This window comes from Solanum pennellii, chromosome 11 (assembly GCF_001406875.1).
Source record: "Solanum pennellii chromosome 11, SPENNV200".
NCBI lineage: Eukaryota > Viridiplantae > Streptophyta > Magnoliopsida > Solanales > Solanaceae > Solanum > Solanum pennellii.
In genome coordinates, this window is record NC_028647.1 from 1,977,431 (window position 1) to 2,004,498 (window position 27,068).

At 35.8% G+C, this 27,068-nt stretch overlaps 3 protein-coding genes across 7 annotated transcripts; all 3 read right to left on the minus strand.

Moving 5' to 3' along the window:
• Nucleotides 1-25: 25 nt before the first annotated feature.
• On the minus strand, nucleotides 26-1,908 carry LOC107003485 (F-box protein At3g07870-like). Of its 2 annotated transcripts, none has more exons than XM_015201828.2 (2): nucleotides 1,436-1,908; nucleotides 26-1,300 (listed from the first exon to the last, which is right to left on the minus strand). In XM_015201828.2, exon 2 carries the CDS (start codon nucleotides 1,292-1,294, stop codon nucleotides 26-28), a length of 1,269 nt encoding a protein of 422 aa, XP_015057314.1. In that variant the 5' UTR covers nucleotides 1,295-1,300; nucleotides 1,436-1,908. The 2 variants fall into 2 exon arrangements, with proteins under 2 accessions (XP_015057314.1, XP_015057315.1); XM_015201829.2 differs by having other exon boundaries at nucleotides 1,713-1,907.
• Nucleotides 1,909-2,449: 541 nt separating this feature from the next.
• Nucleotides 2,450-6,346, minus strand: LOC107003559 (pyruvate kinase 2, cytosolic-like). Its single transcript, XM_027913225.1, has 7 exons — nucleotides 6,195-6,346; nucleotides 5,839-5,908; nucleotides 5,617-5,688; nucleotides 5,439-5,528; nucleotides 3,750-3,894; nucleotides 2,792-3,597; nucleotides 2,450-2,662 (listed from the first exon to the last, which is right to left on the minus strand). Exons 4-6 carry the CDS (start codon nucleotides 5,523-5,525, stop codon nucleotides 3,317-3,319), a joined length of 513 nt encoding a protein of 170 aa, XP_027769026.1. The 5' UTR covers nucleotides 5,526-5,528; nucleotides 5,617-5,688; nucleotides 5,839-5,908; nucleotides 6,195-6,346; the 3' UTR covers nucleotides 2,450-2,662; nucleotides 2,792-3,316.
• A 438-nt stretch (nucleotides 6,347-6,784) lies between these two features.
• LOC107003387 lies at nucleotides 6,785-23,984 on the minus strand. 4 transcript variants are annotated; one of them, XM_027913223.1, is made up of 11 exons: nucleotides 23,748-23,983; nucleotides 22,707-22,739; nucleotides 22,493-22,531; nucleotides 22,273-22,312; nucleotides 20,034-20,069; nucleotides 14,116-14,151; nucleotides 13,435-14,019; nucleotides 13,286-13,338; nucleotides 13,032-13,208; nucleotides 12,862-12,910; nucleotides 6,785-7,832 (listed from the first exon to the last, which is right to left on the minus strand). In XM_027913223.1, the coding sequence occupies exons 7-11, from the start codon at nucleotides 13,961-13,963 to the stop codon at nucleotides 7,330-7,332; spliced, it is 1,311 nt and encodes a 436-aa protein (XP_027769024.1). In that variant the 5' UTR covers nucleotides 13,964-14,019; nucleotides 14,116-14,151; nucleotides 20,034-20,069; nucleotides 22,273-22,312; nucleotides 22,493-22,531; nucleotides 22,707-22,739; nucleotides 23,748-23,983; the 3' UTR covers nucleotides 6,785-7,329. The 4 variants fall into 4 exon arrangements, with proteins under 4 accessions (XP_027769024.1, XP_027769023.1, XP_027769025.1 ...); XM_027913222.1 differs by lacking the exon at nucleotides 22,273-22,312 and having other exon boundaries at nucleotides 23,748-23,984; XM_027913224.1 differs by lacking the exon at nucleotides 23,748-23,983 and having other exon boundaries at nucleotides 22,707-22,857.
• Nucleotides 23,985-27,068: the final 3,084 nt, after the last annotated feature.

Sequence of the window (27,068 nt, forward strand, 5' to 3'; positions counted from 1 at the left end):
TAAAATTGTAGGAGAAACACTACTATTAGACTATTGCCATAAAACTCTTGTGATAAAGAGCCCATTCACAAGAGGAGGCCAACAATTTTTCTCGCGGCAATTCAAGTTTCTTTACTGTTCTACGATCTAAATTATAAAGATATATCTCCTCATCATACAAGTGAATCAAGTAAATCAAAAGTCCACTTTCTTGGAGGTACAAAAACTTAACATCCCAAACATGCCTGTATCTAATTTCTCTTTCTCTGAGACGCTTACTAAAAGGGAAAATCCACTCATTTAAGAGATTAATCTTATACTTTTTGATCCATGACCGCGTCTCATAGTCCTCCAACAACCACATATCCACGATATACCATGGGAGAATCATGTTACATAAACACAAATGATCATCCTTCACCATAAGTTTCATAGCTAAATGATCTTTATCTGAGTTACAAACCTTACTTACAGGAGGATGAGGCATAGTAAACAACTCTTCTTTATCCATTCTGAAAACCATAATTCCGTTTTCACAAGGAGCAATGCCTTTCCTTTTTAAATCGTGCAACGTGATCCAATGCAATGCTCCATTAACAACAACAGGATTGAAACAATTTGGCAAAAAGTTGAAGGAGATTGACGAATGAATTTTCTCACACTTCCATATCTTTACAATATGTACGAAATATGTACAACAAGTATCTTGTAGTTGTGCCAAAAGAATTCTGAATTGTCTTGTGTAGGGACAAAAATACAGAGCACATACGAAAACTTCATCAAGTGTATATCGTACTGTCAATTCTTCTTGTGTTATAGGGTTGACAATATAATAAGTAGATTTCCACTTGGAGGAAACAAACATAAGAACTCCTTCACAAGAATATAAAAGATAAGGTTTATCCTTATTAATCTTAAGCTCAGGTTTGAGATGAAGTTTCTCAAACATAACTTTCTTTTTTTTCTTAATCTTCTTGTTTTCATTGTAAACAAAAACATCTTGTCCATGCTTTGCGAAATCACTTTTGGCATCATATTTGGCTAAATCATCATGTATGATAAACATAGGTGTAGTATGTCTAGATAGATGATGTATATTGGTAAAAGAGTGTTGTGATGAGACTAATAAGGCTCTCCAATGCCTACAAACCCATCGACATCTAAGAAAAGAATGTGATGGAAGTCTACTAAGAATATCAATCACCAGACAATCAGGCAAACGTTCAAAACTATTATCATCATCATCAACAACATTACTACCTTTACATATTGTTTCAACTAGTGAACCCAACCTTGTGAAAAAATCAAGTATCATGATCACCTAATAAGTCAAAAAAAATTATCACAAAATAAGAATTGGTATCACAAAAATAAGGGTATCACAGCTTATAGCAGTAAAAAGCAAATCTTTTATACTTTATACTCCAAGATTTCATTATCCCCTCTTAAAGTCTACCTTTTAATTTGGTTTTCAGAGGAAAAAACAAATCTTTTCCCCCTTTTTCATCTTCTTTTCCATAAATTCTGTGACTATCTGTTAAACCAAAATTTCATCCAAATCAACCTCTTTTTCTTTTCTCAAAATTTACAAGCAAAATACAACAAGAACTAAAAGGATTTAATACAAACAAGCAAAAGTATATAACTCAAAATTCTTCCCAAAAAAGCATAAATTAACTTAAAAAGACTCCAATTTTTAACCCAAAAAAACATCGAAAAAGCTAAAAACTCACCAATTATATGAGAAGAACTCAGCAATCACAAGGGGTTGTTCCCTTCTGAACGAGAGAGAAATTGTTGATGATTGGACTCTATTCAATAGGTTAAAATTTTCATATGTATATTATGACGATTTAAAATCTTTTATAATAGAGTTGTCTACTTAATTTAGGATTTGGATATCTTTATTCAACAAATTTAGCTTTTTTATAATAGAGTTTTACTGAAGAGAAATATGATATAATATATTATATTACTATAAATGGAAAAGAGAAATATTTTAGTTAATAAGCTTATAATATATTTGTAAAAGAAATTTCAAAACAACATTATTTTTTGTTCGGTTAATCAATTAAAGCGCTAGAATTGGAAAAAAAATAATTGGAGAGAGGAAGCCAGAACGTTATTAATGGTAAAATGTATTATATATTATATGATATTACTATAAATGGTAATTATGAAGGTAATATATATTGTTTATGTAAAATGGTCATATATATATATATATATATATTTTATTATTTTATTTTTCATTTATATATGTACTAGTGAGAGTTCCAAACCTAAGTATATCCAAACCTACCATCCAATAAGTTAAAGAGTTCCATTGATATATAACTTAATACTAGTAAACCTCAATCACAAAAGGGAACCAAGCTACTGTCACAAAATGTGCTCTGAAAGCAGACCCAAAAATGTATATTAGATTCAATTTAATGAATGAATTAGAGAAGATGTCGACACAGGAGAATGAAAACTAACAAATAATACATTGCCACATGATGTAAGAGAATCCAACATACACTTCAGCCGAATATTCATAATGTTACATGATGCCTATCACAAAAGAACTGCAGCAGCTCTAGAAAGAAATCACTTATTTAGGGTGGAACAGATGAAAATTTTCCTACCAAATGTCTTGGATCTGCAAGGATGGGGAAAAATCCCTCTTAACAATAAGAGACTGCATTTAAGTCATCAATGCAATAAAATCAGTTTCATTTTCGATTTGAACAATGACACATCATCTATGATAATATGAATGAAAGAATGAAAAAAGTAAGCATCAGAAAAAAGAGCTGTATTGGATAACCTTTTTAACACCAAGCATCAGTCTGAGTAAATATGTTTCCTAATTCATTTGTTCCATAGCTGCATGACTGATTCACACCATCGCAGCAATTGATTGTCCTCAACAACTTGCACTGAGCATGAGCCATTTAAAATTACTTACTGCAAGCCTATCCATGTACCTTTGATGTATGTTAAGACTTTACCACTTATGAACTGAAATCCTTTCAAACATCTAGAACTTTCACTATACATGATTAAAGTGCTTTTGGCGCACTCAATTTCACTTTAGGGGGTATGCTTTAGAAAAGTTATCTGATCTTCAGAATAAATTTTATCAGCTCCACTATGAGAAAAGAATAAACATTGAATTCAACATAATTGTGCTTTTTGTAAGGTAGGACCAGAATCATGGTAATACGTCAAGTCAACACAGCTTTTACTTTATATGGCATCAATAGTTCAATACAGGAGTACATTAGTCTATTAACTGCTACTTCTGATATTAGGTGTACTTTGTGCTCCATATATATGATACTGTTCAATCTTACCAAAAATGTGACATTGAGTCAATAGAAATTGTACTCTGAAGGTCGATGATTACAATGTTATAGTATAAAGAACAAATGACAGAACGAGGAAAAGAAGATTCAAAGAAGACAATCAGGGGGTCCATTGACAACGAATTCACAATGGTAGGCATCAGGCATACGTAGAACAGCAATGAGGTAAAATTTACCACTGCACAAATTTTACCAACAGTGGAAATAGTCTCAACAGGATATAGACCTCTCAGGGTCTCTGCACCTAGAAGAATTGCATCACTACCTGGGATGAAAGAAAAATGATATGAAGAATCTTGGAGACAAGGCCAAAAAAGGCACGTTTATACCTACCACAAGTATTTAGCATATATTCCACGTTTTTCTCGTAGGAATCTAGTATATCAAATTAATGTGACAACAGAGAACAGAAGCTACCATCCAATACAGCATTGGCAACATCTGTTGCCTCAGCACGAGTGGGTCGCAAGTAATCAGTCATACTGTCCACAACACGAGTGACCACAGCAGGTTTACCAGCCATATTGCACCTGTGAACAGCTGCCTCTTGAAATAGGAACACCTGGTAATTAATATAATCTGGTTAGAAAGAAAGAAATCTATACTAGATAACTGCAAAATGCCTTACAGTCAATGGGAAGGTCACCATGAAACAGTCTAATGAAGCAAAAATAAGTTCAACACCGGACCCATCAGGCACTATTCAATCACACGTAGATTATTCAAATACATTGTTAGCACACATATAATTCAATGAGAGGACTTTTATTTTATGTGTCACTGCCTTTGATTGTTAAGAGCATTGCATCTATTCATGTGTCTTCATATTAGTAAGCAAATCAATGCTCGACCCTTATATAGCATAAAATGTTTTATGATGTCCACCTTTACTCTTCTCAATACAACTTCTCCATATTCTATTCCCATTGAAATTCCATGCTATCATTCAAGCTAGTACTTGGTTATAGAAAATGTTTAATAATGAGTAATATCCATGAGTTGAAGTCAAGCTCCAGGAATTGATTTGATTTCCAGCTTGTTCTTAGGTGCAACAACTGTTCCTTAATGTAATAATGAGAAGAAAGCAAGACTTTAAGTAGATGTTTGGCTGCCTTTGTCTGATTCATTCACTGACGCGACTATGAGTTGAACCTCTCACTCACTGCATATAGAGCAAATGTCACCGGAACGCATCAACTATAACAATTATTAAGGAGAAAAGATGACCTCCTCAAGAATTCTGCAAGTGGACAGATGAAAGTTATCTAGGACTAAGTGACAGGAATTGTGACACTACAATATCAATCATTAGATGTGATTAAGATACTATTTAGGTAGCTTTTTGCTCATTTGTTGACCCAAAACACATTTAAAAGTATCTCATTATATGTGCCTCAACATTTCAGAACGTGTTCAGATATCATGGTGTAGATGGGGGCATATTGGTCATTTTGCCTTGCTTGTCGAACACTGTGTTGCTTTTCTTTTATCTCTTTCTTTCTTTCATCATATTTTTTTTTTGCCTTTCCAACCTTACTTGAGCCAAGGGTCTTTCGGAAAGAACATTGCTACCTTCACAAGGTAGGGGTAAGGTCTACGTATTCACCACCTTTCCCAAACCCACTTTGTGGGATTACCCTTCATATGTTGTTGTTGCTTTTTCAACCTTTAATTTGATGTTCGAATCACAACGCATTTTACGTAGATTATAACATTTTTCTTCAATCAATAACAGAAAGGAGTCATGTATTATCGCCCTTCCAATGAATCATTCAGATTAAACAGTGTGACATCTAAGCATGAATTAATTCACAAAATTATCTGAAGGCACACAATACATTTTTAGTACTCTAAGTAAGAGACAGCGCCTCATGGATGTACGTCAAACAGGACCCCATTTATTTTCGCATAATCCACAATATCACTTTTCATCCCTAACGGAAAATTCACTCACATCAACCCAAAAGAAATTCTCTGTACCATTTGATGTTAGAATTGGAAGATCATTTGGATGTCCATTAATGATGATGTGCCACTTTAATAAGGTGGCTGTATTATCATTATCAATAATATGTCACAGGAAAAGACTGAGGAGAATTCACTGACCTTCTCAGGTGGTAGATCTATCCCTAAATTTCCACGAGAGAGAATGATGCCATCAGCTTCTTCGAGAATCTCGTCAAAGTTGCCCATTTCCTATAAGCAAATGCAAGGAAAAATTTGTACCAACTACTGTGCAGTTTTTTTCATAAATAAATCCCTAAGTATTCAACAGGTAACTAACCTCCACATTTTCTATCTTAGCGAAAATCTCTGTTTGATTAAGATCACCCAGCTTAGATAGAAATTCACGGGCCTGAACAAGAACATGAAGAACCACTAGATTGTTACAAGATATGCTTCTTCGCTTCTGAAGTGATAGCATAGGAGAATTCCAGATCTTACGTAGGTGAGGGAAATGTTGAAATTAATAAAATGGAAAGTAGAATCTATAGAATAGCCTTACATGTCGAACATCGCGTGTATGACAGTGAAAGGATATCTATTTTGTTTCGAACCGCCCAACTGCTTAAAACCTGAAATAATAACAAGATGTACAGTGAAAATTTTCCGTTAGAGAGTATCATAGTTCTAAACAAAATTTGACCAATAAGTTCTGCAGAGTTGCTTTTAAACTGTACAATGTGAGAACCTTAATGAGCAAACAAATTGTCATTCCCAAATAATCTTAAGTATTTAGTTTTTCGTACTGCCTACACAAACTACTTGGAGTCTCTTGGACCAATATGATGTGGCATAAACTTAGAGAGAGTGAAAGACTGATTGCAAAATGATAGACTTCGATATTAGGTAACAACAGACCTTCTTATCTTTGTCCGTAAGAGTTGGCAACTCAATAAGGATCTGGGAGACATGTAATGTGTACAATGGTCCGGCCAAGGTGGCAGAATTTTTAATCAAGCAAACGACATCCTCTCCTTTCACCTCTGTAACCTGCATTGTAGAGAACTCTTGACAGCGGAATTTAACTAGTATAACATTGACCACATGCTGCACTTCTTTTTCACATCAATTTCCTGCATCAGCAGAAAGTCTAAACGGAAGGCCCATGTAACTCTTAACAGTAATTACACTATGCTGTCACAAGTGAGAGCAAATTGCCATACGAAGAAATTGCATTTCAAAAAGAACTGGTAAGTAGGTGGGTTACCTGGAGAAGAACATCAACTCTGACTAATTCACAACGCCTAAGCCATGACTCCAGAAATGGCTGGATCAGAGAAGATGAGCAAGACCTTTTCCGTTTGGATGGGTTCACTGTCTGAACCTCTTTAGGCTTTTCTCATAAATAAAAAAGGCCACTTAGCCATATTTGACAAAAAACAATAAAAAATCCATGAATTATCTCATGACAGCACAAATGGTAGGATAATAGAGAACACTTATACATCTTCTGATAACTAAAGACATAAGTCTTCAATGTTCAAAATCAACAATGGACATTAATCCTCCAAAAAAGTTCAACACCATTAACACCTAGAAAGAGCTAATATGAATGTTTCATCATCGGTATACAAAACCAGAATTTAATTGAAAGCAGTAAAACATAAAAGCTACTGAACAAGTGTGTAATTAGCAATGGACTTCACCAATTACTCAGATTCCTTCACTGGTGAGCAGACCAACCAGACATTGCCATAAGGATCAATCAACTTTACCCAACACAACCACCATCAGCACTACCGTCTTCTGCTTTAATTTCAGCAATTGCACCAGCAGAGAACACTTACACTTCTTTAGATAACTACAGACAAAAGTCTTCACTGTTCAAAATCAACTATGGAGATCGATCTACAAAAAAGTTCAACGCCATAAACACTTGCCAACAGCTGATATGAGAGTTTCATCATCGGTATACAAAACCGGAATTTAATTGAAAGCAGTAAAAAAAAAAGCAACTGAACAAGAGAGTGTAATTATCAATGGACTTCATCAATTACTCAGATTCCTTCACTGGTGAGCAAACCAACCACACATTTCCATAAGGATCAATCAGCTTCACCCCAACCTGACCACCATCAGCACCACCGTCTTCTGCTTTAATTTCAGCAATTGCACCAGCAGCGATAGCCTTGGCCGTAGCAGAACTAACATCCACAGTCTCCAAGTAGAAAACATATCCAGTCAAAGCAGTCTTCACAGGAGCAGTAGAGTCCTCATCAGTAAGGTCAGAGACAACGAAGATAGATGAACCAATCTTGAGTTCAACTGAGAGGATGAGTGGTGTCTCCTGCTCGACCTTCCTCTTAGGGTGATTCACACGTCCCACCTCCTCAGCACCGAAAGCATGTTTATAGAACTGCACTGCATCTTTAGCCTTTGCCGCTTTCACAAACAGCTGCGGCTTCACGGCCGTGAAGACGAGGGCATTCTGAGTTGCTTCCTTCTCAGGTCCTGCTCCATTATGTGCCTCTTCAGCCACTGTTTCACTGCAAAATTCTAAGAGAGACAAAACAAAAACGAAAATGGAGAAGAACAATTAGAAAAAGTGAAAATGTCAAATGAGTTTTGTATCAATTATTAGAACACCTGGTCCTAGGACGCCAGTTAGTAGTTTAGTCGTATTAGGATTGTCTTACTAGTTCAGCAGTTATTATTTAATTAGACTACTTTAGTTCAGTTCGTTTAGGAGTCTTATTACTTTCGTTGTAACTCTATTTAAGAACTTGCTGCCTTCATTAATAAATGTACATTCAGTTCATATGGTATCAGGGCTCTTCACGCTCTAAAGAGTACGATCCAGTTTTTTTTTTTTCTTCTTCTTTTTCCTCTTCTCACGCAGATCAGCAACAATGACCAACAACAATGGCAACAATCCCAGAGTTGTCAATGCTGATAACACGACAAGCACCAATACTATCATATAATTCAGTCCCGCATCCCAATTACCCATCAAACTAAGTGGTGGTCACAAATTCGCCACCTGGAAAGCCCAATTTTCCATGCTTATGTATGGCTACAACCTCTTTGGCCATCTCGATGGAACCAGTCCGTCCCCTGGTCGCACGATTACCCTCGGCACGAATATCTCTCCCAATCCTCCCTTCTTAACTTGGTTCCGTCAGGATCAACTCATCCAGAATGCTCTCATGGCTTCTGTCGAACCCACTATTGCCCCTACTGTTGCAGCCGCTGACTCGGCTAAATCAGCTTGGGATGCCTTGCATACCACTTATGCGAACAAATCTCAAACTCGAGTCTTCAGTCTGCGTGATCAGCTTGCCCGTGTCACTAAGGACTCTCGCTCCATTACTGAATATATTCATACTATTCGGTCCTTTTCGGATGAGTTAGCCACTGCTGGTGCTCCTGTTTCCAATCCTGAACTCATTGTCAAAATACTTAGTGGTCTAGGTCCTGAATTTCGTGAAATATCTGCTGCCATTCGTGCACGCGATACGCCTATCTCCTATGAGGAACTGTTTGAAAAGTTACTAGACTTTGAACTCTTCCTCCGCCACGAGGATGCTAAGAAACTATCTAGTACCATCACTGTTGCAGTTGCTACTCCCACTAAATTCAACTCCAATAATCGCAACAACCGTAGACAAACCAACAACTCTCAACAATGGCGCCAGAACTTGCGTCCAAGCGCTCCACCACAAGGGCAATCCAATTCAAATCCAAACGGTATTATTCGCTGTCAACTATGTAACAGAATTGGCCACACCGCCAATGTTTGCCGCTCGAGATCTCATAATCACTTTGAAGCAAAAGCCAACTATGCCGCTGGGCTTACAACGGAGACCAATCCCTGGATAGTTGACTCAGGAGCCACCCATCACATCACAACAGAGCCGCACAACCTACAACCATACCGCGGTAACGAAGATGTCTCCATGGGTGATGGTAACAAAATTCCTATCTCTCACACTGGTTCTACTAAATTAAATGCATCAAATAATGTTTTTAAGCTAACTCACACTTTGTGTGCCCCTTCCATCAAACGCAAGCTTATCTCTGTTTCTAAATTCTGTCAAGACAATCTTAAGTCTATTGAATTTTTTCCTTTTAACTTTGTTGTGAAGGATCTGAAAACACGGCAGCCACTGGTGCACGGTCGGACTAACAATGGACTATATGAGTGGCCTGTCTCACATCCCCAAGCTCACATTATCTCCACATCCAGCCCTCTCACTACTTGGCACCAACGTCTTGGTCATCCTCACTCTAGAGTTCTTAGGTTTATTTTGAATAAATTCTCGCTACCGTTTCATGAGAGAGACAAAAATTTTCATTGTAATTCATGTTTATCTAATAAAGCTCATCGACATCCTTTTACTCAATTATCATTGTGTAGCTCTAAACCACTTCAAATTATTTTCAGTGACTTATGGGGGCCATCACCAGTCTTATCTCTTGATAAAAAGTTGTATTATTGTATTTTTGTTGACCAATATACGAAGTACACTTGGCTCTACACACTAACAAAGAAAAGTGAAGTTAAAGATATCTTTCAAAAATTTCATCCTATGATGGAAAAACATTTTGACTCTAAAATTTTATCATTGTATACTGATGGCGGAGGTGAGTATAAAAGTCTTGACTCCTATCTTTCACTTCACGGCATTCAACACCTCTCTACCCCTCCCTATACACCCCAACGAGTTGCACTTGCAGAACGGCGACATCGCCATATTGTCGAAACTGCAAGAACACTCTTACATGAGGCGTCTCTCCCACCCCAATTCTGGTCTTTTGCATGCCATCACACTGTCTACCTCATCAATCGTCTTCCAACCTCTCACCTCGATAATCAATCCCCATTCCAAAGATTACTTAGAAAATCACCTAATTATAACTCCCTACGAATTTTTGGTTGTTTATGTTATCCATGGCTAAAACCATACTCCAAAAATAAACTTGAATCAAAATCTACCCCATGTGTCTATCTTGGATTCTCACTATCCCATCACTGTCACCAGTGTTTTGACCCAATTTCTGCAAAGGTTTACTTATCTCGAGATGTGCGATTTGTTGAGGATGTTTTTCCATTTAAGACATTGTTCTCCAACATTGCCATTAAATCAACTCACCTGGAATGGGCAACACCAACAATGCCAAGTTCTTCAGACCCCACACCCAAACTTCCCATAGTTACAGATCTGCCAACTCCATTAGAAATAGCAGCACGCACTATTACAGATTTTCCATCACCATCTGCTTCCTCTCCAGCCCAGTCCGGAGACAACTCAAACTCGCAGTCCTTATCCGACGATGCATCAGCGGCAGACGCAACAGATTCACCTCTAGCAACTCCTCCCTCTCAAGGTAAATTTCTGTCTTCCTCATCTTCAATAATTCCTGCTTCCCAGAACACCTCTTCTATATCTACTGCCCAGCGTTTAGCACTACCACGCCTCCCTACAAACTCTCAAACGCCGATACCAACCAACACACAAAGCAGCTTGTCTCCTCTCCTTGTCTATCACCGTAGAAACACCAACCCACCAACACATATGGCTCCTCAACCAGCCTGTCCTACCTTCGAGTTAGAACTCGCTCCTTCACCGCCTCAATGTCCGTCTCCTCCTACCCGTGCTGTCACTCGATCCCAAAATAATATCACAAAACCAAAAAAGATTTTTGATTACCTAGCCAAATTGAACCCCACTGTCACACCCACTACTGTCAAACAAGCACAAAAATATCCAGAGTGGCGTTATGCAATGAAACATGAATTTGATGCTTTAATTAAAAATCAGACTTGGGAACTTGTTCCTCCTGACCCGACCAAAAACATTGTATCCTGCAAGTGGCTTTTCAGGATCAAGAGAAATGCTGATGGGTCCATCGACAGATACAAAGCGCGCCTAGTTGCAAAAGGCTTTACTCAGAGGCCAGGCGTTGACTTTCATGCCACATTCAGCCCAGTCGTCAAGCCCACCACAGTTCGCATCGTCCTCTCTGTGGCACTTCGTCACAACTGGCACCTTCGCCAGCTAGATGTCAATAATGCCTTCCTCCAAGGCAACCTGGAAGAGGAAGTGTACATGGTACAACCTCCGGGGTTTACTAGTGATGACAAACCAATGCATATATGTCGGCTACGGAAGGCAATCCATGGCTTGAAACAGGCTCCTCGGGCGTGGTACAATGCCCTCACGGGTTATCTTTCATCCATAGAATTTGTTAAGACAAAATCTGATGCCTCACTAATTGTCAGACATGGTGCAGGTGATACGTTATTCGTCCTCGTCTATGTTGACGATATTATTATCAATGGGAGAAATACTTTAAGTGTCAATCAGGTTATCACTTCCCTTGCTTCTAAGTTCTCTATTAAAGATTTAGGTAATCTTCACTACTTTCTTGGTGTTGAAGTGATACGCAGCTCCAACGATTTAATTCTCACCCAAGCAAATTATGTGAATGAAATTTTGAATGATGAGCTAATGACCAACTGCAAGAGTGTTAACACGCCCATGAGTGCATCTGAGTTACTCACCTTGTCTGATGGAACTCACTTGACTGATGCTACACGTTACCGCCGAGTCTTGGGTAGGCTTCAATATCTGTCCTTCACTAGACCTGACATAGCTTATGCAGTCAACAAGCTTTCTCAATTTATGCAAGCACCGATAGACCTTCACTGGAAGGCTGTAAAACGTGTTCTTCGATACCTGCGGGGTACCATTCAACTCGGCCTACGCGTTACTCCCATTGATGAATTCAATCTACATGTGTACTCTGATGCAGATTGGGGTGGGGACATCGTTGACAGAGTTTCTACATCTGGTTACATCCTATTTCTTGGTCACAATCCGATTAGTTGGTCATCAAAGAAGCAAAATACTGTCTCACGCTCCTCCACTGAGTCCGAATACAGGGCAGTGGCTAATGCACTTTCTGAAACCTTATGGGTTACCAATCTCCTAAATGAATTGCGCTTTCCAGTACATCAGCTACCCACAATTTATTGTGACAATCTTGGAGCCACATTCTTGAGCAAGAATCCTGTCCTCCATAGTCGTGTTAAGCATGCTGCTGTGGACTTTCACTTTGTTCGCCACTATGTTGATATCAAAGGGTTCGTGTTGTTCATGTCCATGGTGCCGATCAAATAGCAGACACCCTCACCAAGGCACTTTCTAAATCTGCTTTTGAGTCTAATTTGTTCAAGTTAGGCTTAGTGACTCATCGTCTAACTTGACGGGGCATATTAGAACACCTGGTCCTAGGACGCCAGTTAGTAGTTTAGTCGTATTAGGATTGTCTTACTAGTTCAGCAGTTATTATTTAATTAGACTACTTTAGTTCAGTTCGTTTAGGAGTCTTATTACTTTCGTTGTAACTCTATTTAAGAACTTGCTGCCTTCATTAATAAATGTACATTCAGTTCATATCAATATGTATCAGATGATGCATATAATTTTATGCATTCTTGTAATCAAGAATCTCAAAGCCTTTCTTAATGATTGCGTAGTTCATCCATCTAGAATGTGGTGGTATGGTGTGATGTATATACCTGGATGTAAGAACTCAGAATCAAAACTAGATGAGCAAGGACCACCTTCCTGAAATTTCAATTAAAATAAGCAAATTCAAGAAAAGACCCACCCATTCAAAGATTAAATCAGTATTGACAAAAATATGAAAATAAATATAGCAAGTATTTCAAGAGTTGAACTTACATACCATGGTTGGTGCCAAAACCGGCACAAAATGAGGAGCAAGTTCAACTGAGCTGATACTCGCTACTGGACAGAGTTGTGGAACCCCGTCTCCCAAAGATACTTGATATCTAAACTCTGATGCATTATCAACAATAGTAGCAGGGACATTTTGTATGACATCATTATTAAACATGTGTGCCTGCAATCAATCAACTTAAGGTTCAAAAAATCCAAAAATATACTTACTTAATCCGTAAATTCAACTCGGTAACTTACTGATTCTCCAGGTAATGGCATCATAGGGTTTGTACACCTTAACGCAGCAACACCTGTAAAACAAATGTTTATCATTGACATGTATATAACACGGTTAATGCAATCTAAGTTACCAAATTCATTTAAGAGAGGACATAAAAATAACTTACGGCAATATGTGAAATAAGCAACACAACATATGCAAGCGCCATTGAATATTACACAGCAGATGGCAGCCCAAATGAAGAGCCTGTTATACCTTTCAAACCTACACATATAGTTTTTAGAATTCACTATCATGTCACAACGTGAAACCACTGCATCACATTGGACTTCAGCATGTAGACGATCATTATTAACCATTCCCTCTGGATTAGTCTTTCTTGCCTCCTCTTTTGTTTTAATCACTTTTACTTCTTTGACCAACTGTTTTTCTTCTTGATCCAAATTTTCAATAGCTGGTATCATTCTTTTCAGTTCTTCTCTTGCTGCCCAAATAGCAATGGCTAATCCTCCGAATAAGCTGAGTAGGGATACAAACGTGATCAATCCAGCAATTGCGCATGATAGGTGAATATGTTCATAAAAAATCCAAGCGCCTGAATAAGATAGGATGAATCCTATTCTGTTCCCTAAGGACTCTATGACCTTATTTGCTTTTTGTTCAGAATAAGCCATTTTTGAATCCACCTTCTTCATTTTCTTCTCAATGACTTTTAGGGTGACAACGCTGTTATCCAAAGCTAGAAGAGATACTGAAGCAGAAGAAACAGTAATTGTTATCTAAAACACACTTCAAGAATTCACATCAGTAGGAAAAAAGGAAGGAAATCTAAAGTACGAATTGTTACCTGTCGGATCTGGAGGTGCATTTTCCACAACTGAAGCTAGATTTTAAAGGAAAAAACATACTCAGTTTTTTCTCTGTTTAAGCATTACCCACAAATAAACATATCCAAAATACATAGAAGCACGCATTTAATGATATCAAATGTTACTTGGATAAACACTAGACTCGAACAACAGTTTTAGAAAACATGAATCCAAACTTAATGATAAATCGTTTTGGTCTTCATCCTAAAGCCTATATAAAGTTTTCAAAGTCCTAAATTACCCACCCACTTAAACATCCATTTCCCTATTTCCCAAAAACCTAACCAAATTCACTCCCCAATTTCTCTCTCAACCTAAGGAAGAATAAGAAGCTAGGATTCATTCAAGGACATCAGTTCACCATTCATCTTGGCTTTGAGTAGCAAAGTATGTGGGGATTCACTGGAGGATTATATTAGTTGGGGAAGAGGTAAATCTATTTCAAATTGTATGTAGTATTCATTAATTACACTTACGTTAAGATAAAATATAAAGAAATTGCAATAATACCAAGCATGACAGTGGAAAGAGCTAAGGGAGTGATGTTGGCTGTGTTGCGGAAGCCGAATATATAGAGAGTGATGGAATCACAACTACTATATCTAAAGGTAGCTAATAAATAGTAAATGAGACAACAACAAAAAGAACACCAGGAATTAACAAGGTTCGGCAAACTTTTGTTTCCTTTTGCCTACTCCTCGGACACAACCAATCAATATTTATTTCACTCCAAAAGAGTATAAGTGAAATAGTACAAGAGAGAAAGAAGAACAAATGCCTTAGAAGATGAGAAGGCAAATTAGAGGTGTTTCACAAATGATATAGGAGCTACCTATTTATAGGAGTGAATTCTTCCTATTGATGTCATCCATGACATCACAATATGTCAAAATGTCAAGATTTACCTTGTGAAATCAATTTATGGTTCACCTAAATTTCACCTACAAAAGGTGCTATCTTGACTTTTCTAGCAATGAAGAATTATCCTCCTAACTACCATATCTTCTCATTAATCCAATTTTTGAATCTTGTCAAATTTAACAAATCTCCACCTTGGCAAGATTCTCCATTTTCAACTTTCTCTCAACAACAATTTTGATTGTGTCTTCAACCTTAATCTTCAATGTTCAACAATGTTGATCAAGTTCAAACAATGCTGAAACTTGACCGCAGTCACCACTTTTGTCAACATATCGGCAGGATTATCCATAGTATGAATTTTCTGCATTATGACTCCACCATCTTCTATGATGTCTCGTATGAAATGATATCGAACGTCAATGTGCTTCGTCCTTGCATGATAAACTTGATTCTTTGCTAATTGAATAGCACTCTGACTATCACAAAATATTGTGATTCCGTCTTGTCCAATACCAAGCTCTCTAAGCAATCCTTGAAGCCAAATTGCTTCCTTCACAACCTCTGTAATTGCCATATACTCTGCCTCCGTGGTAGACAAAGCAACTGTTGACTGCAAAGTAGACTTCCAACTAACTGGTGCATTTGCAATAGTGAAAACATAACCAGTAGTTGATCTTCGTTTGTCCAAATCACCTGCATAATCTGAGTCACAATATCCAACAAGATATTGACTATCTTTCTGCTCGAAAACCATACCAACATCTACAGTGTTATGAATGTACCGTAGAATCCATTTTACAGCCTGCCAATGATCCTTTCCAGGATTGTGCATGTACCTCCTTACAACTCCAACAGCGTGTGAAATATCTGGCCTTGTGCAAACCATTGCATACATCAAGCTACCAATAGCATTAGCGTATGGTACTCTTGACATATATTCTCGTTCAGTTTCATTACTAGGTGACATAGCATCACTAAGCTTAAAATGAGGAGCAAGCGGAGTGCTAACCGACTTTGTTTTTTTATTCATACCGAATCGCTTTAGTACTCTCTTCAAATATTCCTTTTGAGATAAATAGAGTTTCTTTGAATGTCTATCTCTTTTTATCTCCATGCCAAGAATCTTCTTTGCCTAACCCAAATCCTTCATCTAAAACTCCTTTCTTAGTTGAATTTTTAGCTTCTCAATTTCCTCTTGACTCTTAGAAGCTATCAACATATCATCAACATATAGGAGAAGGTATATAAAGGAATTATCTTCAAGCTTGCGCAAATACACACAATGATCGTATGTGCTTCTTATGTACCTTTGCTGCAACATAAACTTGTCAAATCGTTTGTACCATTGTCTAGAAGATTGTTTCAATCCGTACAATGACTTTTCAAGTTTGCACACCATATTTTCTTTTCCATCAACTTTGAATCCTTCTGGCCGAGTCATATAGATTTCCTCTTTCAAGTCTCCATGTAAAAAAACCGTTTTTACATCCAACTGAACTAGTTCTAAATTCAACTGTGCTACCAAAGCCAACAAAACTCTAATGGAGGAGTGTTTCACAACTGGAGAAAACACCTCATTATAATCAATTCCCTCCTTTTGAGCATATCCTTTGGCCACCAATCTTGCTTTGTAGCGAACATCTTCTTGGTTAGGAAATCCTTCTTTCTTTGCAAATACCCATTTGCACCCAATTGCTTTCTTGCCCTCTGGGAGATTGGCCAATCTCCATGTATGATTCTGATGAAGGGACTGCATTTCTTCATCCATGGCAATCCTCCACTTATGTTCTTCTGAACTTTGGACTGCGTCTTTATAAGTGGTAGGAATGTCATCAACTGCAATTGAGTCCGCACAAGCCACCATATCTATGAGTCGAGCAGGTTTTCTAATTGTCCTTTTTGGCTTGCCGGTTGCTATTGATTCAAGTTGTGGTTGAGGTTCTTGATATGGAACCTCTTCTTCGACTGGCTCTCCTTCAAGAGGAAAATTTTCTGTTGTTTCCTCGTTTGATCCCTGTGTTGGGAAAATTATCTTTCCCTCAAACTCCACCTGCTTTGAAGCACCATCAATTTGTTTGGCTTCTTCAAGTGTTACCTTATTTGTCAAGGCAGATTCATCAAAGGTAACATCCCTGCTGAAAATAACTTTTCTTGTCTCTGGACACCATAAACGGTATCCTTTGACTCCAGAAGTAATTCCCATAAATAAAGCTTTCTTTGCTCTTGGGTCCAATTTTGACTCTCTTACATGATAATATGCAATTGAGCCAAATACATATAAAGAACCATAATCTTCAGCAGGTTTTCCATACCATTTTTCAAATGGTGTCTTCCCACCAATAGCAGCAGATGGTAGACAATTAATGAGGTGGCACGCATATGTTATTGCCTCAGCCCAAAATTCTTTGCCCAAACCAGCATTGGACAACATACACCGAACTTTCTCCAGCAAAGTTCGGTTCATGCGTTCTGCCACTCCATTTTGTTGTGGTGTATTTTTGACAGTGAAATGTCTAACGGTGCCATTTTCCTCACAAATTTTCTGAAAAAAATCATTTTTTGTATTCGCCACCATTGTCTGTGCGAAGACACTTGATCTTTCTGCCACTTTGAGTTTCTATCATCGCCTTCCATTTGAGAAAAATTCCCAATACTTCATCTTTTCTTTTCATCGTATACACCCACAATCTTCGAGAAAAGTCATAAACAAAGATTACAAAATAGTGTTTCCCACCTAATGAATGTGTTTTGGAAGCACCCCAAACATCTGAATGAACATAATCCAGAATACCTTTAGTATTATGGATAGTTGTTCCAAATTTAACCCTTGTTTGCTTTCCCTTGATACAATGCTCACAAAACTCCAAGTTGCAAGTTTTTACTCCTTTTAGCAATCCTTGATCTGATAAAGTTTTCAAGGATTTCCCTCCAGCATGCCCCAAGTGCATATGCCACAGCTTGGTCATTTCTGCCTCCTTCTCGTCATTGGATGTTGTTGCCGCTGTCCCAATAACTGTACTACCTTGATAGTGGTACATGTTATTATTTCTTCGAATTGCCTTCATTACCACCAGTGCACCAGAGCATATTCTCATCACTCCATTATCTTCAATGACTTTGAACCCCTTTGATTCTAGGGCTCTTACAGAAATGAGATTTTTCTTCAAATCTGGTACATATCGAACATCTGTTAATGTTCTACTTAATCCATCATGGTTCCTTAATCGGATTGAACCAACACCATATGCGGTAAGAGGATTATTGTTTGCAGTGTGAATAACTCCACATTCTCCTTCTTGTAAATAAATAAATCGGTCCCGATTGGGACACATATGATAACTACAAGCTGAATCCATCAACCATACATCAGATGATTTGGATGGATCTGTTGTAACTAGTGAGTAATCGGAATCATCACAATCAGCCACATTTGAATCCATGACAGCCTTCCCATTATTTGGTTTGGCTTTGCTATTCAACTTTGGGTAGTCTTTCTTCCAATGCCCTTTTTCTCGGCAAAAGGCCCATTCATCTTTGCTGAGTCTCGATCTTGACTTCGATCTCCCTTTCTTCGTTCTCATATGATTTTGAGAACGACCTCTCGCAACTAGTGCTTCTGCTTCTCCGCCTTTTGGTTTTTCTCTCTTTCTTTGTTCATAACTGTATAAGGCAGAACAAACTTCTTTGAGAGATACTTCATCATTCCCATGCAGTAGAGTCGTTTCAAGATGCTCGAACTCATCGGGAAGTGAACTTAACAACAGTAAGGCCATATCTCCATCCGTAAAAATCACGTCCATATTTCGCAAATCTGTCGCCAACTTATTAAAGCTGGTGATATGATCATTCATTGTGCTATCAAGAATATAAGTGAAGCGTAACAGTCTTCTTTTCATGTAAAGCTTATTTTGACTGTTTTTCTTCAAGGATTTCTCCTCTAATGAATTCCATAATTTATTTGCAGATGTTTCCTTCGTGTATGGATACTTTATTCTCTTGCAGGTAAGATCGAATGGTGTTGCAAGCAACTCGGTTGATAATCTTCCAATCTTCTTCTCCTACACCGTCTGGTTCCTTTTCTTCAATGGCAATATCTAGCCCTTGTTGAAAAAGAACATCAAGAACCTCGCCTTGCCACATTCCGAAATGTCCTGACCCATCAAAAATTTAAACTGCAAATTTCGCATTTGACACAATTCTTGTCATAAGCGAAGATGTCAATGATGACGTATTATTGACACTTGATGTGGACTCATCATTTTTCTTGTCTCCCATTTTACTACAAATACTATTTACTAGCTAGCAATGCAAAGACCAAAGTAAATCTTTTTCTGATGTGGAAGTTCAGACTATGCTGCAACCACAGAGCATACTCAGATAATACCTTGGCTCTGATACCAATTTTTGCGGAAGCCGAATATATAGAGAGTGATAGAATCACAACTATTATATCTAAAGGTAGCTAATAAATAGTAAATGAGACAACAACAAAAAGAACACCAGGAATTAACGAGGTTCGGCAAACTTTTGTTTCCTTTTGCCTACTCCTCAGACACAACCAATCAATATTTATTTCACTCCAAAAGAGTATAAGTGAAATAGTACAAGAGAGAAAGAAGAACAAATGTCTTAGGAGATGAGAAGGCAAATTAGAGGTGTTTCACAAATGATATAGGAGCTACCTATTTATAGGAGTGAATTCTTTCTATTGATGTCATCCATGACATCACAATATGTCAAAATGTCAAGATTTACCTTGTGAAATCAATTTATGGTTCACCTAAATTTCACCTACAAAAGGTGTTATCTTGACTTTTCTAGCAATGAAGAATTATATTCCTAACTACCATATCTTCTCATTAATCCAATTTTTGAATCTTGTCAAATTTAACAGGTTGCTATTCTGGATGGTAAGCATAAATAATTTCATATTCTAACTAAAAGTGGAAAGTTTATCTATATTGGTATATATGATATGACTAAAGTATCAATCAATAGGAAAAAAAGGCAGGAAATCTGAAGTACGAATTGTTACCTCCCGGATGTTGACTTGTACTTCCCACATTTTGAGCTAGAATTTTAAAGGAAAAACATACTCAGTTTAAGCATTAAATACAAATCAACATATCCAAAATATGTAGATGCACGTAGCTAATAATATCAAATGTTACTTGACTAAGCACTAGACTCGAACAATATTTTCAAAAAACATGAATCCAAACTCAATGATAAATCATTTTGGCCTTCATCCTAAAGCCTATATAAAGTTTTCAAATCCAAAATTACCCATTTAAGCATCCATTCTCCCATTTCCCTAAACCTAACCAAATTTACTCCCTACTTAAAAATGATTTATGCACATGACTCTGATTCTAGTTTTCTCATCATATTTTTGAACTTTGCATAGATAACTCTATTTATTTTGTATTGTAGAAAAGCATGAATTTAGGATCAATTTTTTAAACTACTAGTTTGACGACTTAAATCCCCGACTCAGTTCCTCTGGAAATCATGACTACGATTTCGTTATATGATAGATACACTATATAAAGAAGAATTTTTAACCATTTTTAACTAAATGAATTAATTAGTAGTCTTGTATAATTAATGTTGTCATTAGTCCCTATTACTCTAGATGCAACTCTGTTTAATACCATCCTAGGATCATGGTTATGAGATTATCTATACTTAGTAGACCATAATTTGTCACATTAGGGTGATGAAGTTGATGCTCTTAATTTGTTATATGGTTATAATCCTTACTGTGCTTCTCCCGGATGACCTTTTTTTTGGTTTACTTATTTCTATTTGCTATAAGTTTCATTGTTCATTTTGATACTTAACCATTACATGCTAGCTAATTTTTTTATTTCTCTTCTTATCTTTGTCTACATGTATATACCGGAGCCAAAGAGTCTCACCGTGAGACTCAACGACACCATTGTCACTCGGAGCTTGCATAAACCGAACATGGGATTGACCACTCATATTTTAATAAAACATTTACTTGCTTTTCCTATTTGCAGAGACCCATCTGGACATAATTAGATGTTGTAGCCAATTAGTTGTCTAGCCTATTATTTACCATTATGATTGCTTAATTATTTGGCTTGCTGTGATCCTTTTTTTTTACAATCTAGACATATTTGATCTCTACTTGAATACTTTATTAGTGAATTGCATCTAGTTTAATAACTTGAATTAAAAACAATCAGCTTGTTCTCTAGAGTCATGTTTGATACTAAAAAGAGTTGATGGTGTCCAGTATGTCCTTATTGCTGAGGAATACACTTTTATCAGTTTCAAAAAAAAAAAAAGATTTTAATTACCTACTTCTTTTAACTACTCGTGAGTGTAAAACTTATCATTGATGCTTGTTTAAACTTTGGTCGTAGACTAACACTTATTCCTAAATAGACCGATATATTTTAAATATTAGCTAGAGTTATTTATCCTCACAATATCATTATACAATATCAAACCATTTTGAATAAAAGTAGTTAACTTTATGGCTTCCTTTAAAACAAGTCAGATTTTTCTATAAAAATAAAAGAAGCAACCAGCTTACATTCTTTTGAGCCTAACTAGCAGATTGTTTGTTTTTACATTTGGATTAGCCCATCACTTTCTTTCAAGTCCCACTGACGTTATTTTACTTTTAATATTCATACTTTAGTTACTTAAATGATAATATATAAATTCATTCAGTTAGCATTTTAAACTTGTTTCTTACCTCTTTCACTTAGCCTAATTAAATAATTTAAGTGTTAACTATTTTTAATGGATCTTAAAGGATGCCTAACCCCTTCCCTTTAGATTAGTTGAACCTTTACCTAGAATCTCTAGACCTTAAAATGAAGTTTAACTTTAGACAAAGACTTTAATCAATATTAGGTGCCCTAATTCACCGTAATAATTAGGTGGTAACTTCTTGAATTAGTTATTAACTTTGGAATCACCAAATGTTGTAAACTACTTTGACCCGGTTAAAATGGGGTATAGCAGCTACCATGTCTATTTTATGCATATTACTCTATACTTAGTACATAAGATGTATTAATGCATACTTGTGCCTACATTGTCTCACTAATGTAGGATTCGAAGATCCTACCCCTCGCTATTGTGGCTAGTTGATTCTCCCGGATTCAAGAGTTTGATGAGTTATCATGTTCCGACGATTGAGATACATGTACTTGTTCATATCTTTTCATTAGTACATCCAAACAAGATTCAATTTGGTGTGAATTAGCTTGAAAGGGTGTACGAAATATTACCTTCTAAGTCAGGCACCAAAAGCTAGATCTTGATGGCCATCTGGTATCAAAAGAATAAAAAAAAAAAAAACTCTAAGATTAAATTTTATCCTACCTGTCTTTGTTACTTACACTAACAAACAAATGGAAACGGGAGAGGGGAGTATGTTAAATTTTATACAAGGTACAAAGACAATGTAATGTGGTGAGCATCAGCTTGAAAGGGTGTACGAAATATTACCTTCTAAGTCAGGCACCAAAGCTCGAACTTGATGACCATCTGGTATCAAAAGAATAAAAAAAAAAACTGAGATTAAATTTTATCCTACCTGTCTTTGTTACTTACACTAACAAACAAATGGAAACGGGAGAGGGGAGTATGTTAAATTTTATACAAGGTACAAAGACAATGTAAAGTGGTGAGCATCAGCTTGAAAGGGTGTATGAAATATTACCTCCTGGATCCAATAAAGGAACTTCAGAGTCATCTGGAATCAAAAGGAGAACACAAACAAAGTTAGGTTATATAGATGCAACTTCTCGCTTTCTTTTTTTATGAAAGGAACATAACAAGTTCTTGCTTTTCTCTCTTTAATACATATGCAACTTCTGGTTTTCTCTCTATAAAACAATTGAATGTTGAATGCAATTTAATAACTTATACCCAACTTATGCAAAAACGAAGAGTTGTGCAAACAACCAACAGTGTGTTAATCACCCTTCTTCTACAGTAATTTAACAACCAAACTGATGAAAAATTTTATGTCATGATATCTTCCATACCTCATCTCTGTTTTACTGATACATGGTCCATTCAAATGTTTCACTTTAACAAAATATTGGACAAGATGATTACCATGACCCAGTAATGAACATGCAGAAATTGCCGAATGGCACTATATTCAGTAACTGTTAACACGGATGTCACGGTATTATAAAGAGTTCCACTGCAAAAACATCCCTGCTCCCCTGTTTTGACTTTCATCACCTGTGAAACGGTGCACATCCTCATAACTCCTAGCGTCCGTATTCAAACGTTGCCACCAAGTACATTACAGCCTCTTCAAAAAAGAGAAAATCGGATGGAAATTCCCAAACTTATCTTCACCGGAAACATCTAGGTTTGAATTAGTTCTTAATGCTCCTTCACAAGACTACCATCTTCAAATTTAATAGTTACACACTTGTGATTTAATGACGAATTTTCATTCTCACCTATTTCGTTTTATGTAAGTGGTTCATTACGCCACATCTTTTACAATCGTATGTTCTACTTACTTACTCGTGTCCACCAGTTCTACATTTACAGTTATCTGCGATATCAATCTCCAGGAAAATCAAATCATAACCTCCGATTTCTCTTGCTTTGTGAACTTCATCCCTATAATGTTAGCCTCTGACTCCTCTCACTCAACAGCAATCACATACCCAAATGAAACAGTCTCCAGCTAACCACAAACACATATTTACCGTATCGGAACTATAATAGCAAATACCTGACTGAGAACTGGATCTTCCGAGGCATGAAAAGGGATTTGTGAGCAGCTTCTGCACAGCGGCTCTTGTTGACCGGTCCATGGAGTTCATGCAATGAGCAAAATAGTTCGTTTCGCCGGAGCTTAGAGCTCACTTGTTAGTGAGCTTCATTTTTCTCACTGGTTAATTCGTTGGGTTTTGTTTGATAGTGATGGGTAGTAGTACAACGTGATCAGAGAGCTTCAGCGGAAATGGAACCGTTTTTTCTTTTTTGAATTAAAAAAAAAATCTAAAAATTAGCCAGCTCTTTTACTTAACTTTGGCAACAAGTAAATATTCGTCTACCCAAATTAAAATTACATACTCCTTCCGTCTCATTCTCATTTTGGTAATATTTGATCGGACACAAAGTTAAAAAAATATAACTTTAAAATATTTATCAGATTACCTTTTTAAAAAGTAAATTTATTTTTCTCTCTCTATGTTTAAAGTTAAATGAAACTAACAAGTGTAAAAGAGAAATTATACCTTAAAATGTTTACCATATAAAAAAAATAAATCACTCTTTTTAGACTGATAAAGAAAAAATTATGCCACATAAAATGAAACAAAAGAATAATTTACTTTACGAAAGGATATCCTTAGACTATTTGTAAATGTATATCTTCATTTGTTTATTGGGCTAAAAATGTCATTTAGTCGATTTTCTTGGCTCACTCGTGCCCTTAAATCCGTTAAGACTGACAATCCTTTGCCTTTTTTTTTAATTATTGTTATTATTATTATTGAATGATGTTTTTTTATCGAATAAAATTAAATTTTCAGATTATCATACTTTTTTCAATCTTTCGTGACTCAATTCAAAGAAAATATAAATTAATTATTTTTTTAGAAAAATAAATTTTCTAAATAGCATTATAAAATTTATTGGAAATATCCCATCATTAGCCGAGTTTCTCATGTTTGCTATTTTTCATGTTTCACTTCCGCTAAATGATGGCTAGTTTTTCAATTGGATCAATCATCAAAATATGAATTAAGTTGGGTAACTTGTCTATTTTTATTTAACTCGTTTTTTGATCAACTCATATTCGATTCGACTCGCTTGTTTGTCATGTAATAAGAAGAAGAAAAAAAGAAAGGATGGCCGTTAGTTTCAACGGATTTAAGGGTAAAATTAAGCCAAAAAAATAGAGTGAGGGGTCATTTTTAAACCCAATATTATAGATAGATGAGGGGTGTATTTAAACTTTTTTTAACAGTTTAAGTATATTTTTATCCTTTTTGAACTTTATAAAATTCCAAAATTATGAGCTAATTTATAATTGTTTTTCAATGTATATATTTTAAATAGTAAGTACAAAAATAAATATGAATAAATGTAAATTAATTTCAACACGGATGTTGGTGCACTGGTGGAGTTGTTTCACCATTAACAAGAGGTCTCCGATTTGAGTTCAAAATTTCAAATAAATCTTATAATGCGCGATTCAAATTTAGTCGAAATTTTAATGTGGGCTTCAGATGCCACATAAAAAAAATGAATATAAATTGATGGCATGTAAAAAAGATGTAAATTAAAAGAAAATGACAGATTTAATAAAATTAAAATAATACTAATTTGTTTATGTGAAACAGGCCAACAGCTGGTCATTATTTCAAAACATTTATTTGGAAAACAAATTTAATTGAGCTAAAGAAGCACGTACTTTTAACATGTGATTGTTACTTAATTATTCGCTTACACAAATGACTTTTCAAATATTTTAAAAAAAATAGTTTTAAAAAATTGGAAAAAAAAAATTACATTTGATTTTTTACAAAAAATAGTTAAATAAATAACCATTCCGTTGGAGGATTTTCAAAAAAGATTTATTTGGAAATGCATGATGTTGCACATGCATTATTACACCCATACTCGGGGGCAGACATTTTAACAAAATTCTAAAATCATGGCAAAATGCCAATAAGATTTGTCTTAATACTACTATCTTACAAACTATTTTCAACGAACTGTTTGACGTATAACTATTTGGAAAATCTCTATTATAAAGTTCACTGTTGAATCAAAGAAAAATTTAGTCGGATGATTTTATTGAGATTTAGCCACAACAATCTTAATGAAATGATATTATATATTATATTTTGGATCACTTAAAGAAATAAAAGTTTAAGTGATCTAGAATTATTTGATTAAAGTTTAGCCACGACATCTTTAATTGAATAAAATTTTAGAAGTTAAGGATCACATAAAGAAATTTTAGACATTAGAATTGTAATTAATTATGCATGATATGATAACTTAATTTATTTATTATTAAATTGCATAATTAATTAAGATGAAATATTAAATACTTTTCATAATTAACCACGGGAATTATGAATGAGAGTTTAATAGTTTTGTCATAAAGACAGAATATCATACTACTAAATTGATAATTTTATTAAAATATGAATCTAATTGAATTAAAAATTTAGCCCACAAGCAATTTTTATGTCACTAGATTCAACTTTATATTACTTGCCTCAAATTTATGCTAAGTATGCATATATATTTTTTGCAGTAATGCAACATGCAAATTTTTCTGATATTTGTGATATTCCCGAACTGAATGGTGAGAACTATAAGTTTTGGAAGGAGAGAATTCTCCTTCACTTAAGGTGTATGGATATCGATTATGCTATCAGGAAAGACGAGTCACCTATTAATGAAATCAGCACTCAAGATGAGATTTTTCTTCATGAACAATGGAAACGCTCTAACCGTTTGAGTCTTATGTTCATTAAGACTAAAATCTCTGCTGGTATTCGTGGTTCTGTCGAACAGCATAACGATGTCAAGGCATTACTGAAGGCTATTGACGAACAGTTTGAGACTTCAGATAAGGCACTTAAGGCAGGATTGTGTCAAGTTTCAACTATGGCTTATTAAGAAAGGTACTTCTATCTCTCTTGTTTGTTATGAAGATGATATGATTGATGTTAATCATAACACGTGGTGGATTGATTCTGCTTCTACAATCCATATTACGAATTCCATGCAGGATTTAAGAAACCTGCAGAAGCCAGTGGGAGCTGAGCGAAGCATCTATTCTGAAAACAAGATGCATTCGCATGTGGAGCTATTGGAACATGCAATTTAATTCTTAGTAGTGGTTTTATTTTAGAATTGGAAAAGACTTTTTTTGTTCCTAATTTTTTTAGGAATTTAATTTCAGTATCAAAACTTATACCTATGGGATATTCCTTGTTTGATAGTGATGGGTAGTACAAGCTGATCAGAGAGCTTCAGCGGAAATGGAACAGTCTTTTTTTTTTTTTATTAAAAAAAATTCTAAAAA